The 21,407-nt window shown below is 44.2% G+C and overlaps 1 protein-coding gene across 1 annotated transcript in view; it reads right to left on the bottom strand.

Annotated features, from left to right (window-relative positions):
* ARID5B (AT-rich interaction domain 5B) overlaps positions 1–21,407 on the bottom strand; it is a 152,939-nt gene that overhangs the window by 12,722 nt on the left and 118,810 nt on the right. The window contains exons 6-8 of the mRNA XM_083364179.1: positions 19,638–19,842; positions 11,506–11,558; positions 5,325–5,422 (exon numbers count right to left, since the gene is read on the bottom strand). Coding sequence (XP_083220305.1) covers positions 5,325–5,422; positions 11,506–11,558; positions 19,638–19,842 — 356 coding nt within the window. The remainder of the gene's footprint in view (positions 1–5,324; positions 5,423–11,505; positions 11,559–19,637; positions 19,843–21,407) is intronic.

Below are 21,407 nucleotides of genomic sequence, written 5' to 3' on the forward strand. Positions count from 1 at the left end.
AAGAACGCTGGACACTGGAAAAGGGCAGATGGGGAGACCTCCAACCTGTGCTCTAAGCCTGTGCCAGTGTTCAGGCAAGAAGCCTCTTATCGGAAGGAAGCTCCGTAGGCCACAAAACCAGGGGAAGCTCTTTGGCTATGCAGGGAGCACCAATTCTCCCTCCTGTCCACAGATCCCGGTCCAACTAGGATGTTTTAAATATGAACATCCGCTAACCAGACCCTGGGTCTTATTCCAAGAAGCAGGCAAAGGAAATAATTGTCAGAATCCATTTTTATCTCATTTCTAACTCTGTGCAAAACCCAATTCTCACCCCCTTACTGGATTCTGCCATTCCCAAGGAGGGAAAGAGAAGACAGGGTTGTTAATTGCCCATCTCTATCCCTTAGATGCAAGGTTTGTTTATTCAGCCTGCCTGGAGGCCATCACAAAAGACCAGGGAAGAAACCCTCTGAACTACGAAGAACAAAGAAAGAGGGTGGGGGGGGGGAATTCTGGTTTGTATCTCTGGTTCTGACAATAATCTTCCTTAAGAGAGAAACATTTGTAAGTGCCCCAGATCCATAGAATGCTAGCAGAGAGGAGCTGCTGGGTGGGATGGCAGCATTATGCAATAGGATTATGGGGCTGAAAATAAATTTGCCACAGTGCAAAGAAAGGCCTTATCTAGTTAAGAATAGAAATATTTAGATAAGAGACAGAATTTACAAGCCATTAAGGTATATGCAGACAAACCGAGGTTGGGCTTGCATCCTGCAGTTCTAAATCATAATACAATTGGGATATATTTCCTTTAGTATGTTCTGTGACCCAGTCCAACAGGGCTTATTCAGCAAATCATGATGGATGAAATTGTGGTTTAGTATGACGGTTACATCTCTCCAGGCAGAGTTCATGCACTGAACTTAAGACCACAAAGTGCAGAAACCCATGCAAAAAAACTGGACCTTCCCCTTGGTCCTTCCAGGAATAGAGACACCTTATATAGAACAGTTTGGCCTGGCCAACCCCAGGAAGTCTTGGTGGGGGAGAGAAATGAAGGCTCCCACCAAACTTTCTCTTGTCTTGGGCTTTAGGGTTATATCGTGAACGTGACTTGAAATTTCCCCCAGAATTCCAATAGGCATCAAGCAATGGAGGTCTGAGGTCTGCAAATCAACGCACTTGATTTTAAACATCAGATTTAATTTCAGTATTTCAGATTTGACAGATGGCATTTGACAGTTTTCATAAGTTGGCATGCAATGGCACTTAGGATTTGACAAGATTGATAACTGATGTGCAATAGCATTTAATATTTTTGTTTCACTGGGATGAACTGCTGTTTGACAGGATTTGAGAGCTGGTGCGTGACAGCATCTAGCATCTGCTGGTGGTATTATTATTATTATTATTATTATTATTATTATTATTATTATTATTATTATTATTATTATTATTATTATTATTATTGCTAGTCGCACAGTCATCCAGCTGTCCAGACTGGGCTTGGCATTTCTGTCCAACTCTCCAGTCCTTCCCAAGGACCTGGGAAAGTCAATGTTTGATGGCCTTAAAGGTGTCATCACAGGATGGAAGCTTTTCTGGGTAAAGCTGCCTTTTGCAATTGACTGATGGGGATTTTGCCAATGCTACTGATATTCTTATTGATTTCATGTAATACTGTAAGATGCCAATAAATGCAAAGCACTGAAACCAAAGACAATGTGAGATTTCACGGACAAATGTGCCCATTACAAATGAGAAAGGCAGAATGAGCCACGTCAAATATCTAAAGAGTTTAGCTCTGCTTGTTTCTTTCCTTCACAACTTCTGGATTTCATTCCCACCTTTCATCCAAAAGGGCGGAGGGGGAAAAGCATGGATGGAGAGACAGCAAATCCAGTTCTGCCAGGCCCCCTTCAGTGCAAAGAGGTGCATCTACTCAAGAGCAAATCCTTTGGGGTGCATATCTACACACACACTCGTCATAGCAAGGACAAACCAAAACAGACATGTATTAGATCTAATGGATGAGTGAGGTAGCTATAGAAATTGATTGATTGACCAATTGAATGAATAAATAAATAATATGGAACTTGCACCATATGTTTTTATGTATGTTTTCTCCACAAGAATTAATTCTCGGCTCTATAATGTATTGAATCACTTTTTTCTTTGACAGAGTAAAATTTGCCGTGTGCTTAGAGAAAGGCCAATGTTATCGTCTCAGCTTTAGAATTTAGTTCAAAGTCAATTCTACTATTGTATTCAAGAGGAACCCCGAAGTTTAGGCTTTGGGCAAAAGCTTCATTATTCGGGACAGAGTCGCGGGTGGTTTCCTTATCCTCCTGCTACGAACGGTCTCACCAGAACGTTCTTCTTTTCATTGGATTGTGGATTTGGTTGAAGTTCAAAGAACAAGAGATTGAGCGTGTCTGGATACCGTAATCTTAAACACATGAGACTGAAATGTTTGATCAGTGGAGTTCAGGGGCCTAACTACTGACACATCTGCACCTGCTGAGATAGCTGGATGCATCTAGGGCTGCTGGGGTCTGTCTGGCTGTGCCAGCTTGCCTTCACCTAAGGCAGGGGTAGGCCACCTTGGCTCTTTTATGACTGGTGGACTTCAACTCCCAGAATTCCTGAGCCAGCATGGCTCAGCTTGGAAACCTCTCCCTTTCCCCTCAGCATGGCTGCCTCAGGAATTCTGGGAGTTGAAGTCCACCAGTCATAAAAGAGCCAAGGTTGCCTACCCCAACACTGGGAAAATGAAATTACCTACTTGTTGAAGGTGCTTATTTGAAACCACACACTCCTGTTGTGGACCTGGGTTTTTGTCCCTATCCAGACATTTTAACCATCTGCTTTCCACTCTGTGAAGGGGAAAAAATCCCCCCAAGAGAGATGATTTGTACAAGGGCTCAGAGCTTTAAAGTACAGCTTTTCTTTTCCTTAATTACACTTTGTATAGAAATGTTGAGCTCCCAAATAAATAGTAATGTTTTCTTTATAATCGTGTGGCTCTTATGCTTTCTTTAACTCTCGGGGGGGTGGGGGTGGCTCACTATTTATTCAGGGAAATGAAAGTCAACCATCATGTATGTATTTTGCACATAGAGGAGTTAAAGAAAAGGCCCTGGAAGGAATCCCATCTGATTGAATATCACTTTTTAGATACTAGGCTGCAAAGAATAACCCAGGCATTAGCAGCTGTTTTTAGTCAATGCTAAACCAGGGATAAACCAAGATGGTCGGAAGTTGTGCAGGTTGCACATCAGGATGCGCTGGGGAGAGGGAAGCTTCATGCCCCCCAAAGCAGGCGGCCCTCTGGTTGGGCCAAGGGTGATCCCAGTGGAGGACAATTAAAGCTGCGCTATCAACATAGTGCCTTGTGCGCCTTGTGTGTGTGGAATCGGGACCAACAGCAACATCTCCTCCCTGGGAAAAAGTATTTTCTACCTAATAATACCGGGTCATCACCTGTAACTTAAGCAACTATGCAGAGTACTAATGCACTACAGGCAAGAGCTACTACAATGCTGAAAGCTGACAGAGACGGGGAGGGTGGAAACTAAACTGGACTGGCAAAGACCTTTTGGCGAAGGGGTTGCACTGATTGAAGACAATCAGCCGCGGCTGGAGCTGCGGCCATAATTCCTCATTTGTGGACAGTAAAGGATTCCATAGAAATGTCCACCAGGTTTCCGCCGAGCAACCTGCACTTGCACTTCTTAAGAAGGCCCGTGGAAGGCCCTGATGCGTGTCCGGAACAACACTTAGGAAACTCACAAGCGCTGCACTGCCCGGTTTTAACAATGAACATATTTACTGGCAACCAGCCACAACAATGGAAACAGGAACATGCCAAAAAAGCTTTCCAATAATCATCTTCTTCTGCCTATCTGGGGGCAGAACAGAAGCTGCCTCCACAAAACAGGCGCTCTCTCTCTCTCTCTCTCTCTCTCTTCTCTCTCTCTCTCTCTCTCTCTCTCTCTCTGTGTGTGTGTGTGTGTGTGTGTGTGTGTGTGTGTGTGCACATAATTTGAGGGTTAAAGATGGCAGAGGAGGAACCAAGAAGAGGCAGATTTGGAGAAAACAGGCAGCGGAGGGGGAGTCCTAGGCCGGACAGGCCACGATTCCTCCTCCTTTCTCACAATTTTGAACAATCCTGGGGTTTCTTGTCCAGCTCCTCACTGGAGTCAGCCCTGCCTAGCTGGATGTGTGTGTGTGTGTGTGTGTGTGTCCAAATAATTATTGATCAATCAGTTTAGAACTTCATAACCTTGTATGGGATGGAGGCATCTGCTCCTTTACTCCTTTCATGAAGTCAGTCGGGGGGGGGGGAACTCTAAGGCTGGCCTGGATAGGAAGGGCCCGAAATTCCCCCAAACCCAAAGGGCACGAAGAGACATCCCGGCCTCCCCTTCTTAGTGCTGCTAGTGCTGGACATCCCTCTCTCCCAGTTCTTTCTTTCCCAAGCAGCCCAGGTTTCTACCAGAATGTGACCATCACCCTTGATGAGGACTAGCACCTCTCTTGCACCTGTCTGGCCAATGGATCAAGAGTTGGGGAGAGGCCCTCCCACCTGGCCCGTGTCCCATGTGGGGAGCTCAGTGCAAGCTGCCTCAGCCCCTCCAGTCACCGGTTAGTGATCTGGAGCATGAGATCACATTGCACATTCAGAGATTGAAAGGGGCATATTTTATTAATGGCTGTATTTAAAAAAAATCTTTTAAGAAAGCAGCACAGCTGTATCACATTGTCTGAGGTAGTATGCTGGATACCCAGCTTTGGAAAGTATTATTAACTCAGGGTATAAAATCAATGCTTATAAAACTGCAAGTCTTTCGCATTTCGAAAGATAAATGGCTGTTAGCTGCAAAGGAAAAAAAGAAAAAGGAATATGGAACGGTCCCATCAATCTCAATGCGCGCACGTGCACACACACACACACACACACACACACACAAAATCCAGCAGAACAAGCTAATTGTTGCTTCATTTATAAACACACACGTATGTATGTGTATGTGTGTATACACATACATACACACACACAAAATATTCCCCATTGGTGCCCTGTTGATTATCTTGTTTAATTGGTAGAGCTTCGAGCTAATAAAGGCTTTGGAGAAATGAAAGAAATCAGAGGCCAGCCCTTCATTTTCTGACAGGAGAAACAAACATGGGTGGAAATCAAAGCCCATCAAAGGATTAAACTGGCGGTGAAGCCTTTCCAGGGACCCTAACCCCAGCCAATTCTATCCAAAAGTCTTTGAAGGCTCCCCAGCTGAATTGTTCTTCTTTATTAGATAAGCATTTCATCAAGCCCCTCTTACCTTTCATAATGTCTGCGTGTGCAGGTGGCTGCACTGGTGCTCCCGGGGTTTCCACCTAATTTGTCATAAATATGTTTCCATTGTCTACGGGCTGTGATCTGCAAAAATGGCAACAGAAAATTTAATCTTCCATCTTCACAGACTGTGTGTGTGTGTGTGTGTGTGTGTGTGCGTGCAGCAACAAATGTACATGTGAGACATATAAGACAGCAGGAAGCACAAGCCGTAAAGCCAGTGCAGATAGGTTAACATGGATCCCTACAATACACAACATTTTGCACATGTATTTCACCTACCTCTTATTTTTTTGGAATTACATTTTGTTTCTGCCTCTTTAGTAAGCAATCTGACTACTTTGTGTATGCAATTTCTTGGGGGAAAAAGCATTCAGTCACTGAGAGCATTAACAATTAAAATGCTTTCAGAGAAAGCTCTTGGTAAATTATGAATATGAATCCCAATCTCAGCATAAATAATGATTACAGAATTACTTTATTGAGTTAGTGACAAGGAACTATGGATGGAAGCCTCAATCCATCACATTCTCCAGTAAATCCATCCAGAAATATAATTTGTGTAACTTGATACAAGCTGTTTATTTTCACTCATCTGGGCTAGTAAAATATATAGATCAAACGGTAATGAAATCTAAACACTCTCTAAGATTAATATCTGAACTATGTCCTTGAATTGGCTAAATAAAAGAAAACAAACAACTGATAACATGTTAAATTGCAAGCTATGACTTTTATGTGTGCAATCTTTGTGCAAGAAATAGGATTAACAGAGAAACAGATGGAAGATGTGGCAAAGGAACTGAACGGGTCTTCATTATTTTATACAGTCCAAACTACTTTAAAGTAGGACAGGAGGGGAAAAAAACTTGATACGAAGCATGCATAACAAAAGAAGGAGAGTGGAAAATGGAGAAAAAATGATGGGTGGGGGGTTCAGTTGTGTTTTGCAGAATACGGGCTTGTAGCTCTGGAGAGCAAAGATTTTGCATGGTTAAAGGGGGCTGGTGCTACTGATCAGATCAGAACCAAAGGAAATCAATACCCAAAGTTGTTATATTGGCAGAGTAGGTGGGTGAGTGGGAGAGGTGTTGTAATTTTAATCTAAAAAGGAGAAGAATGGGAGAGTTAATTAGTTTTGTATAGAATAAATGGAGCATTTCCTGTTCTGCATAAAGATAAAATGCCTTCTTTGCAAAAAGCAAGCATCAAAAGCAAAAAAAAAGTCACTTGGTAATTATTATAATTTCAGACAAGCAATGTTATCTTGGTTTTCTTCCCATTAGTCATAATCACTACCTCTTCCGGATGGAGATTAAATCAAAATGCCTCTTTATTCAACCATGACCTGAAATGTTTGGGGCTTGTATGTGGGCAAACTACATCTTTACCTATATATATATATTTTTCCTAGCCTGGCTCAGTGGGGATGAAGGCTCACTAAACATGCCTATGGGATATTTTGCCAGGACTAGACCAGGACGTGACCTCTGGGCTTTGCAACTGGTCTTCTGTGCCCACTGAACTCTGACTGCGAGTGAGGGAAGGAGTTGTGCTTCCAGAGATGGTGGCCTTGTACACCAACACAAAAGGCTGTGGGCAGGTGGATGACTCTTTCTGCCTCTGGGGCAGGGGTTTCTTGAAAAGAGGGGACAGTGATGAACCACAGACGTTGCTTTTTCAGACCCCAGTGCAGGCCTCAGTGAAGTGGGCTCCCCATTCATTCTGTGGGCGAGGCTGCTTTGTTTTCATCCCATTCGTGCAGGGAGCTGTTTCCTTGAGGGAAGGGAACTGTGGGTGCTGCCCAGCATCCAATTCCTGCAGGATTTGCAAGAGGAGGAGAGACAGGCTTGTTCTCACTTCTGCAGGCAGCTATAAGCCGTGACTTGTGGGCAATACAGTCCTCAGGCAGAGCATTGCAGGCAATCATCTCACATGTTCTAACATATCTGGGGGAAAATCATTTCTGGGGTACCAGGTCTTGCATGTTTACCCCCAAATCATGGACAAGGTGAGAAAACTGGGATTCCAAGTCTCTGAAGTCATTCACTTGATAATTAAGGCTGCATGTTGAACCCTGGCTGTCTTCATTTTGGCCTTTAGAATACCCTTCCTTAAAATGATCCTTGCTAGAAAATGCATTCCATATTTTAGAGAAGGTTCCATACACCTTCAAACGGAGACACCTGGAACACGGGATTCTCACTTAAATCCCTTGCAAGTGAAACTCTCCTATCAGATAGTTCTTTTCATGTATAAAATTTAATTAGTTGAAAATAAATATACAATTAATCCCAAACATAGAAACGTCCTGTTTTAAATATGCACAGAATTTTGGAACACTTCATAAATTTGTCTTCAACTGGTGGGCACGTAGTATGTAACATAATATCTGACAATTTCCATTGTGACAATATAAACACTGTACTTGGCTTTAATTAAAGGTACAGATTCTACTTCATGGTTATTTGTATTTGCAAAACAGGCTGTCACAAGTTTCTTACATGCTGTTTCTGAAAGGCACATAATTCAAAGCCATGGTGTCTTCCCTATTTTTCTCTCTTAAGTATTATTGCCTTCTTGTTGTTCAGTTGCTTCTAATGCTTCATGGTCCAACAAGCATTCTTTCACCAGGATTGGAAGGTTCTGCCTGGGCCATTATCTGTGATGGCACCTGGTCAAATGGTCTTCTGTCTGCCTCTTTTTCATTGCCTTCAGTTGCACCAGAGCATCAGAGCCTGTTTCGAGGACGCCCACCTTTGCATTATGTACCCAAAATATCTCCATTTTAGCCTCATCGTTAGTGCTTCTATTGAGCAGCCCAATGTGACTTCATCTGGTGTTGAATGATTGATTGGTTCTTCAGGTTGTCCAAGCTTCTGTCAACAATTTTCTCCAGTACCAAAATTCAAAAGTATTCATCTTTTTTTTGCTTAGCCTTTCTGATGATCCAGCTTTCATGTCACAACTGAGCAGGCCATGGGCTTGACAATACGTACCCTGGTTGTCCATGTGATGTCTCAACAGTTTAACATTCTGTGTAGATTTCTGCTAGTCTCTCTTCCAAGTAGCAAATGTCTCCCTGTTGCATGGCTCTAGCTGCCATTCCTCTGCAAACTTTATCCTAGGAGGGCAAATAAAGTCTGTTACTATTCAACTTCTTCTCTCCCTATTTGCTTTGGGTTGGCATTTCCTGTTAACGTAATCTTTTGAGTTTTGATTTTTTTTTAAAAAAAATGTTGAACAGCAGTTGAATGGGATTTTGCATTCTCTCCTTTCACTTTCAACAAAAGATCCCCAAATCTTTCTCACTTTCAGCCTTCCTAGTTTCATCAGCAGTTTTCGTCTGAATTCCTGCTTTTTCTAACTCAACGCTTCTTGTGATTTATTCTGCATTTAAGTTAAAATATTGGTAGAAAATCTTGCACATTCCTTTCCCAACCTTGAACCATTCAGTTGCTCCATAAACCTTTCCCACTCTTCTTCCTGGTGATAATAGTTTTAAAGAAGACCTGGTGGTGCTGTTGGACAGACAGACAAGAGTCCTTTGTAGAAGCAACCAAGTAAAAGTCAACATCTTCTTGAAGCGCCCTCGTCTTTTCCTTAATGCCAGCCTTGCGGTTTCAGGTACGGATGCCTTTTCTGTATTTGGCTACCATTTCCAGCAGTTTTACTTCCAGCTGCTGAGGAAGTCTGAACGGCAATCTCTCTCGTGTTCTGTAGTTGGGCAGCGTTCTCCAGCAGTCCCTTTTCATGGTCATCAACTGACCGATATCAATGAAGCTTTTCCAGGCCTTTGGCTTTGCTGCCTCTTCTGCACCCATCTGCCAGCCTCAAGGAGGAGTTGCCAACCAGTTTGGCCACCATTTCATCAACTCCTACAGCCTGTTGTCCTCAGCAACATTTCCTAGGAACCAAGCTTCCCCCTTTTGTCCCTCTAGCTCCGTGGGTCAGGTTTTCTTCTTGTATGTACCTCTAGCGCTTGGGGGGGGAGTTTTAAATGGTATGCATTTTCAGCTAAACCTCTTCATGACTGGGTATGTCCACTTCTGTAAGAATATCCCCCACCCCCGAAAGACAGCTGGTACCAACCAGCCCCAGCACATCTTTGGATTCCTCGCTGACTGGTATAGCACTGGCTCAAAGCCAAGCCCAAGGAAAGCAGGTCCGACAAATGGTTTTATTTTCCAAATGAAAGCTTTTCTTTTCTTTCTTTTTTCCTGTTTTTTTTCTTCCAGCGAATAAAGCATGTGCTATAATAGCATTGAAATAGATGCTTATTAAAATCAGACCGACCCTAAAACCAAGTTTGAAAAGCTTTCGGGAACAGAAAAATCTATTCAAATTTCCTCCCAAGAGTTAAGTGGATGGGAGCCCTGAAGGCTCTATAAGGAATGGAGTTCCTTAAAATTATAACAATTGAGAAGCTGCTAGACTGAAAGGATGACAAACAGACCAAGAGCAGGGGTGTTCCTCTGATTCTACTGGCTTAATTTCGGATTTCTGCCAAGATTTAATCTCTGTTGCAAAATAGATGGTTGTTAACCACTTTTACTGGTTGTGGGGAAAAACTATGATTCCTGTACCCAAATGCCCACAGGCTCAATGCAACTTCAAATGTTGTCACAATTTGTGCTAAACAGAGCCAGAAATCCAAGCTAAGATTTCAGTTCAAGCACGCAAAATGCCTCTGCTCTGTTTAGAATCCTTCCTGATCTCTTCCCAGTTTCCACTTTGGCACCTGGTTTGGCAATCTATTCCTGTCTCTGTGGCCCAGAAGCCTTTGGGGACAGGATGATGGGAATCTTTTTGATTTGATAATTCAAAGGGACACCAATTTTTAAGCTGGCCATGAGTAACTCAGGCACCATCCCCAGTGAAAGTCAAGCTTCTTGCCACATGCTTTGGAACAGGGTGTTAATTACGGTATTTTCATTTCATATTTTAAGTATGGCAATAACCATATTAAACTTGCGATTTTTCTTCAAAGCATGACCCACTAAATTTAATGGAAATTACTCCCGAATAAATAAGAATTAGCCACACAAGTAGACTAAAACAAAAGGAACAAATGTCAATTAAAGGGCGAGCTAAAAAACGGCTTGTACATGTTCATTAATTCCTGTAATAACAAAAGCATCTCAACATCCATTAGCAAAAATAGTTATTAAAATGAAACAATACTAGTTCCAGGATGACTTGCTCTCTTGCTTAAATACATTTCAAGTTTTATCTGTTATTTCATTTAACATAAGGGCAGCCAAGCTGCATGTTCTCTGAACAAAGGCAAAACTAGGGTCTTTTAAATATATCCAGGTATGCCTGGTGAGTGTGTTTTGAATCCATCTGTCTAAAGAATGCTCAAATAAATCTGAGGCAGTGAAAAAAAATTCCAGTGATGAAACTTTTATGTCAACTGGTTCTTGCTACAAATGCCATCTCTCTCAGTCACATTAGGCAGTTCTTTCTTCTCCTTTTAGGATCTTAATCACAGTTTGTGACTCCAATATTATACATGCTATAAAATCCACAATCATCAATTTTATCCACAAGCTAAAAATAAAGTCTCTGTGTCAGATACTGTTAGTTGATAAAAAAAGGATCAGTGCACTGTGTTCCCACCCCAGTAATTCTGAACTTTAGATAACTTCCTGTTTACATGGCCTGACCCTTTTTGCAAAAGTCTGTTACCGTTTCAAAAGAAGAACAGACACTGCAGTATGCTACACTGTAATGGACATGGCTGGTTGCTTTTTAAAGTATTTAATACATTTCCCATATTTGACAAGAGCAGATGTCAGGGACTATGCCAAGGCAAATGTTCTTTTACGCAATCTTGGCTAGTTGTACAAGAATATCCCTCTCTTAACATAGGAAAAAATTACAGACCCAAACAATTTCCTTGACAAGGAAGAGTTACGTATGTTTTCCACTCAAGAGTTGAGTTTTTTTGGTTGTTTTTTTTTAACTACACGTTTACAGTTTTGCCAAGCCTGGAATTAATTCAGACTGTTTCCAAAAGAGAACCCCATAAATTCAAAGTGTTTTCTGCTGAACTGTGGTTTTTGGATTTTTTTTTTTTGCATATTTAATGCACACATGGCAAAAACATGAGAAAATTAAGGGTGCACAATTTTTTCTCTCTCTGAAGTTACTTCAACACTTACTGTTTCATATCCTCCCAGCTTTTGAGCAGCTTGAAACATAGTCCAAAGGTTAACTGTTAGAGGGACAATAAGCATTGAGATAAGCATTGCATTAACCATCTTTCCAAGAAATGCAAATGAAACAATCTTTCTTTGACAACGAAGCAAGAAAAACAATAATCACATCCACATGTTTAGACAAAAACAGAGAATCAGTCTGCAAAACACATTTACATAATTCAAAGTGTAAACTCTGCCCTTTGCACATGTGCCATTCTTTTAAAAAAACCACAAGGGGAACATTCTCCTTAGATCTAGTTACAGGTATTAGAAAACAATTACTTCCTCCAGGATAAGAAATAATCAGTACTTGTCCCATTAAACAAAGGAAGCTTTGTTGAATATGCTCCTAAATCGAAAGCATTGATTAAGAACAGGGAATTTCCTTAAAGTGGCCTAACTAAGCAGTAATTGTGAGCGCAGATACAAAGCGAGAGAAGAGCCTTGGCCAGGATCCAGAAGCCTCTTCCATCCAGCAGCCCAGATGCTCCCCAGTGCCAGCACCGCATCTGGGGCAGGTAAGGGGCAGATGGCCCTGCAGAGGCCTTCTAGGGGAAGGTGGCTCTTCCACAAGGCTGTGTTCAAGGTGTCTTCGCTCTTAATTCCCTTCAGAGCCGCTAGATGCCAAAGCGGTGGTGCAACCCTCCCCCCCCAACCCCAAGATAGGATGTGGAAGGTTGCTCTAAGCCAGGGCTTTTTAACCTTTTCACTGACTGTACCACTTTTAGGATATGGCAATATCCTAATATATGGCAATAGAGCCTTGGTGGAGCAGTGGGCTAATGCCTCCTTAAGTAACACCAGCTGCCTGCAATTAGTGCAGGTTCGAGTCCCACCAGGCTCAAGGTTGACTCAGCCTTCCATCCTTCCGAGGTAGTTGGGGGCAATTAAGCTGACTTTGTAATAATGCCGCTTGGGGTGTGTGTGAAAGCCCTAATAAGCAGGCATATACATAGAATGAAGGCTACTGCTAAGTTTGTAAGCCGCCCTGAGTCTTCGGAGAAGGGCAGGATATAACTGGAATAAAAAAAAAATATTCGAGTACCACCTAGCAAGGTGTCAAAAACTTGACCAAAAAAAAAAACAGAAAACAAAGCCCAACCCTGTTCAAAGCTGCAATGGCACTGAAATGACTTATGACCATTTTTCACACTTATGACCATTGCAGCATGCCCAGGGTCATGTGATTTATATTTGGATGCTTGGCAACTGATTCATATTTATGATGGTCACAGTGTCCCAGGGTCATGTGATTCCCCTTTTGCAACCTTCTGACAAGCAAAGTCAATGGCAGGGCTGCTGGTGGCCAAGTGCTAAGGCGGGACTTCCCCCCCTCCCTCCTTCCCTGCCTCTCTCTTTCTCATGCCTACCTCTTTCTGAAGGAAGGATTTGAAACCCTCGCCCCTATTTTCTCTCTTCCATATATATTCCTCAAATAAGGAAAAGCCTCCAGAGACAGAAAAGACAAGCTGCTGAGGGAGCTAGCTTAAAAGGGCGCATTCCCCTTTAAGAATTAGCTACTGGCTAGAAAGGAAAGTTAAGTAGCCGGGCAGCTGGCACTTAAGGAAGAAAAAAAAATGTAGTAAGTATTGGCTGCCAGCTAAGGCAGCCTCCCCAAATGGCTCCATTCATAAGTAAAGGAATGCTACAGGCAAAATCCATTCAGGAAAAAAATACTTCAAAATCCCTTGCAGCAAAACCTACAGCTAACAATAGCAGAGCAATAGAAGCTAACACCAGACATCAGCCAACAGCAAAATAGAAATTGCCAAACACTCCTTAAGAACATGCCCTCGACGTGATGTCCCGCTGCCTGGAGGCGGTCCGGGTCTGGATGGGGAGGAACAGGCTTCGACTCAACCCTGACAAGACTGAGTGGCTGTTCGTGCCAGCATCCCAGGAAATTCTGATTATCCCATCTCTGGCCATGGGGGGTGAGCTATTACCCCCCGTAGATAGGGCGCGCAACTTGGGGGTCCTTCTAGATTCACAGCTCTCCTTAGAAGAGCATATTGGAGCTGTGACTAGGGGGGCCTTTGCGCAGGTTCGCCTGGTGCACCAGTTGCGACCCTATCTAGACCAGGATTTAATTTAATTTAATTTAATTTATTGAGATTTTTATACCGCCCTTCTCCCAAAGGGACTCAGGGCGGTTCACAGGGCATAAATATAAACACCAATACAAACATTAAAAAATAATTAAATTAATGCCCAAGTTAAAACCAGAATACTAAAACAAACCAATAAAAAACCCAAGTACCCCCATCAGGCCAGACCCGCTAGTTCAAATAAATGGGTCTTCAACCCGCGACGGAAGGATCGGAGGTCTGATGCCATCCGGAGCTCGACCGGCAGTTGATTCCATAACGCCGGAGCACCCACAGAGAAGGCCCTCCCCCTGGGGGCCACCAGTCGACATTCCTTGACAGGAGGCACCCTGAGGAGGCCCTCTCTGTGGGCGCGCACTGCCTTACGTACAGTCACTCATGCGCTCGTGACTTCTTGTCTAGACTACTGTAATGCTCTCTACATGGGGCTGCCCTTGAAGTCCACTCGGAGGCTCCAACTGGTGCAGAATGCAGCCGCGCGAGTTGTGCTGGAAGTTTCCCGATACTCCCATGTTACACCTTTGCTCCGCGAGCTGCATTGGCTGCCGGTTGTCCTTCGGGTGAGATTCAAGGTGTTAGTAATGACTTACAAAGCCCTACATGGCATGGGTCCGGATTACCTACGGCAACACCTGCGGCCGGCGTCAACTTCCCTCCGTCCAGTGCGCTCCCACAGAGAGGGCCTCCTCAGGGTGCCTCCGATCAAAGAATGTCGATTGGTGGACCCCAGGGGGAGAGCGTTCTCTGTGGGCGCGCCAGACCTATGGAACTGCTTGCCGGTTGACCTCCGGACGGCCCCCGGCCTTCGCTCCTTCCGGCGCGATCTAAAAATGTATCTATTTGACCAGTCTGACCTGGTCTGATGGGTTAGGGTTGGGGTTTTAATACATCTTAATTACTGTTTTAACCTTGGGCACTTATTTAATTCGCTTTTAACTTTTGTATCCTGTTTTTGTATTTATTGCCCTGTACACCGCCCTGAGTCCTTCGGGAGAAGGGCGGTATAAAAATGTAATAAATAAATAAATAAATAATAAAGCCCACACTGCACAAATCCCAAACTTCAAAGTCACAAAAGCACATAAAAATCCTTCCACTCTCCATCTCCCTCCCTGTCTCACCTCCAGCTGATGCTGCCTTTCTTCATTGCTACCTTTCTTCATTCCTTGTGGAGGGCAACCCCTCCCCCCTGCATTTCTTGCCTGTTGCTGCCAGCACAGGCGGCTGCCACAGTAGATCGGCTCATGGCTGGCCTGCTTGATCTCCTCTCCTCCCCCCCTTCTTCTTTTCCTTCAGTACAGCTAGAGCTATTCCACCTCCTCCCAAGGTGTCTTCTTCTTTTCTCTCTCCCTCTCCCACCCAAACTGCCTCCTTTTATAGCTTCTCCTGTCTCCGCCCCCCCCTCCTTTCTCATGGGGGAGGGTGAGCCAGAAGTGAACCTGGGGCCTTTGCCTCGCCCCAGCCACTCTGCATCTCCAGAGGACTCTCTCACAGTAAGTCCTTGCCTGCGCTGGCTCTTTCCCTCTCCCAGTACACTTGGCTAGGCAGGGCTGCGTACCACCTGCCACCTGTTAATGTACCACAAGTGGTACGCATACCACCGGTTGAAAAGCCCTGCTCTAAGCTAAGGGTCGCTTGGATGCTTGGGATGCTTGGAGGGGTGGGGGAGATGCTCTCAGTTTATGCCCTAAATTTTTAGACATTTTGGTTCTCAGCTCTGGGTAAAAAAATGTTTCCTGTAGAGAGCTGCCCTTAGAGTAACCAAGAGTGCAAAGGCTTTCCTGCTTTTCTTTCCAATTATAATTGAGGCATTCATCATCTGGAGAATGGCCGATGTGGTTGTGTTTCTGGGTCTGTTTTCTTGTGTCCAGCACTTGGTAGGAGCATTGCTAAGAGACCCCTTGGAGAAATACCAGAGGGAGCCCTGGGAAACAGTGGTCACCCCAATCCCTTGCGCTTGGTGATCCTGACTGCTCCTCTCCCTCTAATCCTTGCTGAATCTTAAGAGCCTCATAGCAGTGGGACAAACAACTCTTCCTTCAAGGAACATGTGAATGGTTACTGATCTTCTCTTACAGGAACACTCGATTAGCTTTCACGAAAGCCAGGCAGGCCTCTCTCCGGCAAAAGGACTGAGCCAGCCCATTCAATTGTGCAACATTTCAAAAAAGCCAAAAGCATGTCTTGTTTGGCCCAGTTTAGTCAAGAGGAGGCCTCAACACAGCCAACTCCACAAGGCCAAGAGGAGTGTGTGTGTGTGTGTGTGTGTGTGTGTGTGTGTGTGTGTGTGTAGGGGGGGGACAGTTGAGACAATAGTTGACTGCACTTGCTTCAAATATGGTGTTTTCCTTCCCATTTGGAATAGTTCTTGAGAAAAATGAACGCTTTTCAATGTCCACCTTTTTGATATTGAAGCCGTGAAAGTAAAAGCTGAAGGAATCCATGTGAAGACCTGGAAACTGCAGAAGTTCTATAAAAAGAACTTCCAGCCAAGGTGACAAGGATGGATCTCACAGCTATCATAGTGTCCTCCAAGAACATCAGACAGGGCATCCTTACATCTCCACCATGGATGCTTTTCTCTCTTCTCTTTTCTCCTGCCTTCAGCCGAGCAGGGATGGGCACCAACTGGTTCCTACTGCAGGTACTAAATTAAAGGCATCTGACTGACTATCATTAGACAGTGTGAGTCTGGGGTTACAATGAATAGTTGCCCTTCAGCATCTAAATGCCAATGGTTATTACTGTTTTAGAATTCACCACGATCTACCATTTGAGCCATTGTGGCAATGCCAAAACTGATCATTTCTTAAATGTCTAAGAAAACATGCAAATTCAGTCTTTCTGAATGTTTTCTATTAATCTAATTAATCAGTGGACCGAGTTGCCTCTAGAAGTTCTGGGTCCTCCAACACTGGACATTTTTAAGAACAGATTGGATGTCTGAAATAGTATAGAGTTTCCTGCTGGAGCAAGGGGTTGAACTAGAAGACACCAAGGTCCCTTCCAACTATGTTCTTCTGTTATCTAGATTCATTTGCAAGTAATCAGAGATCTGAATCAGAGGCAGAAAGAAGGATCCTTTGATGTGATTACTGTATATTTCCCAGTAGGCCCTATTTTAAAGGTATCGTGTATGTTTAATATACTTTTATTTCAGTTACAAATATAAAAAAAGGTTTTTGTTTGCAAAACCTCTGGTCATGCATGCTTTAAACAATGGGATAAACATAGGTTGCCTGTCTCTCTCTGTCAAGTGAATTATATACTATTCCCAGAAAGAGCTTTGTTTCCTGGCTGCAAACAAATATTACCTAAAAATGGGTGTTCTCTGGTCAGCAAAACATGTTGCCGAGGCTGGTAGCATATAACGCTCCAGTTATTTACCAGCAAAGTAGATTCACTGTCTAAACACACTCAGCAGGTGATTTTCACATGTCCAGATTGGAAAACGGCAGTCAACAACCATCCTAGTCATCAGAAGATAATTCGGCTGCCCTTGAGTGGTTTCTTTCTCCTTTGGAACGCTCCCTGAAATGCCCCTGGCCAGTCTCCTGGACTACACTTCCCATCAGATTCAGCCAGAACAGGGATGCCATTTTGTGGAACTGAAGAGGCCGATACCTGCTGGTTGAGGACTTGAAAAGCTGGCTTCAGTTTTGTTGAAAGAGAGATGCTGCATGTCCAGGGTGATTGTGCCCCAGTGCTGGGCAACTGAGCACCAATAGTCCATTTCTAAGACAAGCAGAGCTTTCTAAGCTACATTCCTGTTTCCTCAAATTTATTAAGGATATATCTGATAGGATATGATAGCAATGTCCCAATATCTCAGGGGCTGCCACAAAGAAGATGGGGTCAACCTATTTTCCAAAGCACGAGAAAGCAAGACAAGAAACAATGGTTGGGAACTAATCAAGGAGAGAAGCAACCTGAAACTACGGAGAAACTTCCTGACAGTGAGGTCAATTAATCAGTGGAATGGCTTGCCTTCAGAAGTCGTGGGCGCTCCATCACTGGAGGCTTTTAAGAAGAAATTGGACAGTCACTTGTCTGAAATGGTATAGGGCAGGGGTAGGCAACCTTGGCTCTTTTATGACTCATGGACTTCAACTCCCAGAATTCCTGAGTCAGCTGACTCAGGAATTCTGGGAGTTGAAGTCCATGAGTCATAAAAGAGCCGAGGTTGCCTAACCCCGGTATAGGGTTGCCTGCTTAAGCAGCAGGTTGGACTAGAAAACCTCCAAGGTCCCTTCCAACTCTATTATTCTGTTATATCTGGGGAGAAAGCATTGCAATTTTCTCCTTTCTCTCTCTCTGACACAGACACACACACATGCACACACAAATCAAAACGTTCCGAATAAAAAGCATTGCTAAATCTTGCATTTTTCCTGAGCTATCAGAAGCTTTGCTCAGGCCTTAATTTAATAGGAATCCAATGGTAATACAACAAAGCTGTTCATAGTACATTAATTCTGCTATTTCATGCAGCTAGTTTTTCAAGCAAACACGTAATCATTTTAGAGTTATGTAAGCTTTTAATGGCTGCTGGAGGCCTGTTGCAATCAGTGGCAATTGCTGTTAGGTATGTAAATTGTTATGTAAAGCATACCCGGCTGACATTCTGCATCAACATAACAGGGGGAAAACGTTCAGATAGCAATAGCAATAGTTATATACCGCTTCACGGTGCTTTACAGCCCTCTCTAAGCGGTTTATTGAGTCATCATCTTGCCCCCAACAATCTGGGTCCTCATTTTACCCATCTCGGAAGGATGGAAGGCTGAGTCAACCTTGAGCTAGTGAGAACTGAACTGCAGGCAGCCGGCAATCAGCAGAAGTAGCCTGCAGTAGTGCGGTCTAACCATTGCACCACCGCAGTGCCACCACAAGATACCTAGTATTTCCAAATAAGTCTCTCTTCCTTTAAAATAATTTAAAATAATTGATGACTCAAAACACATCCCCATCCACTGAAGGGGATACTTACACAGAATTTAATGATTGTTTTTAAATAGTGGTAAGTCCTCCATTGAAACAGTTCTTTGCATGGTGTTCTGTTAGACTCAGATACGTTAAATATGATTTTCACGTCTGAATTTTTCTTTACAAATGGTCTTGCTGAAATGTTCCTGAGACTTGTACACTCCCTCCCCCCCAATGTAAAAACTGGGGAGGATGAAAGTAAATGTTATTTTTAACTCAAGCAACTATTATAGGTACCAACTGATCTAAAATATTTTTTCTCCTACACTGTTTTTTCAAGAGGAAAATAACAGAAGCATTTTACAGTTATTTCTGGCTTGGCTATGCATTTCAAAAACAGAATGATGCAGTCTCATTAAGCTAATTTGCAGCATAAATCTTGCTAGTAAAAAGCAACTTCTTCCCAAGAGAGTGCAACAGGATTGCAGACTAAATTTCTAGGAGCAGTTGATCTGGAGGACCTTATGGAATAGGGCAGGGGTCTTCAAACTTGGCCCTTTTATGACTTGTGGACTTCAACTCCAAGAATCCCTCACCAGCATGCCTGGCTGAGGAATTCTGGGAGTTGAAGTCCACAAGTCATAAAAGGGCCAAGTTTGAAGACCCCTGGAATAGGGGATGAAAAGGGAATCAATCTAGGAAACAACCCAAGGCCAATAAGTGGATGCTTACGAGTGCCAGGATTCCCGCTTAACGTAATCTAGACCTCCAAGGCACACAGACTGCCTGCAGAAGGACAGGGATTTAGTTTTAGCAGGGCATTCCCCAAATGAGGAGAGGTTGCTCAAAGTTGTTGGGAAAAACCAAAAACCCTACAGACGTTTGGTATGCCTAAATACCTCTCGGGATGTCAACATGACTTGTATACTAAAAATAGAATGCAAAATTAAAATTAAAATTAGGGTCCCATCACCTTTAAAGTTGTCCCTTCTTACCAAGTCATTCAAAGCCTAAATTCTTTTAAATGTCACACAAAAATACAATGAAAATTCTACTTACTCTGCTTAAAACCGAGGTAGGGTATTCGTTCAATGGGCGTTTTTCTTTCTTTCATATATTTATAAAGTGCCACGAGGAAGGCCTGTTCATCTGCTCTGCATTCCTCACCAACAGAAATCTTGGATTTATTCTCGTTGGAGCCCTTTTTACAGTTGCTGTTATTATTTTTGGTTTTGGACAAAGGTAATCTAGCCTCACATTTTACCTGGAAGAAAAGGAAGAGATGGCATATTAAAGTCTTGAAAACTGCTTGGTTCAGTTTTCATTCCCCTCTGACCCATCGCAGCTCCTCTTTCTCAGAAGGCTGAATTGCACTGTTGTGTCTTCACATTGAAACTTTTCTTGGAGCTGAAGTTGCTCTCTGCTTCCTTCCACCTGGTCCCATCTGCAAAGTATAATGGGCAAAGGCAGGGCACACCGCTCGGTGGCCCTGAAGCCATGCTGGGGGAAGGCAAACTCTTTTACTCATTTTAATATGACCAAGACACAGATTTCTGGGTGGACTTTTGTCCTTAGGAGCTGCCTTCGTTTGGGGGGAGTGATCTCTTCCCAGCAATGCACACACGCTTGCCTCTCCACAGTTCTTTGTCCACCTCATCCCTTTCAGCTGAGGGAGCCGTTCCCAGTTCCATCCTTTGGGCAGGCAGAAAGGAAGCTCTTCACCCAGTGAAGAATTTCAGTGGGCAAGAGAAGGCAGGACACCTAGAGAAAAGATTCTGCAGGAGACGCTTTCTGTTAGTCCTGGCCTTCTGAGACCTTTAGCACTTATCAGGAGGAAAATGTCCTAGACCTGCCCAGCCAGAAGTGGCTACAGGGAACGCACAGGCACTGTTGCTTCTATGAAGTGCCCTGGTCCCCTGGTGCTGTCTCCACTCAGTTTGAGGCCTTTGATCTTAAAACCACCTTTTCTGTTGTGTTGCCTGTCCCCTGGAACATGAGACACTGTCCTGCTTTAAAGTGACCATAATGACCTGCCCCAAAGCTAGAGTAGAAGAATGTGCCTCTGTGAGAGTTTTATTAATGGCTCAACGTAGAAGTCTCTGGCAGAAACTCTATCGATGGGGACACACAAAGGCACCACAAAGCAGTCTGAGGCAGTGGCGTAGCGTGGGTTGTCAGCACCCGGGGCGGGGCAAGGCAACCGGAAGCGGAAATAGAGGGGCGGGCGGGCGGTGACGTCACGGCACTGCTGAAAAGACGCGCCCCGCAGCGGCGTAGACTTTCCAAGAAGAGTCGCGCGCATGCGGGATGCTTCCGGGTCCCTCTCGAGGGCGGCTGGGCGGGGCTCCGACCTGCAAGAGCCGCTGCATTCAAGCTCGCATGTGAGCCCCGCTAAATAAAGCCACGCATGCGCACGAAGCTAGGCCGGCCGGCCAGCGGGTCCGTCTTCGCTCGGCCAAACCTGCCAGGGCGCCTGCGGGGCGCTTGCGGTTGGCCTGAGCCTGGGCGGAGAGTTGGCCGCTTCTATTTATTTTATTCAGTTTATGTGGCTGCCCATCTCACCTGCCGGACTCATTTTGCTTTGCAAGAAAGAGCAGCTCGAGAGCGGAGCCAAGCCAACTCTGTGCAGCCCTTGGGGCTCCCTGAGCAGCTCAGTGCGAGCGCGCCCCCCCAGATGTTGCACCCGGTGCGGCCGGCCCCCCCTGCACCCCCCACGCTACGCCACTGGTCTGAGGTCTGTTAATGGGCAGTCTTGAGGCCTTCACTCTCCTTGGAGATTTCTTTGAATGGTGGTGGGAGAGAGCAACAGACCTAGAAATAATGGACATC

The sequence above is a fragment of the Vipera ursinii genome, assembly GCF_947247035.1.
Source record: "Vipera ursinii genome assembly, chromosome: 5".
Taxonomy (NCBI): Eukaryota; Metazoa; Chordata; class Lepidosauria; order Squamata; family Viperidae; genus Vipera; species Vipera ursinii.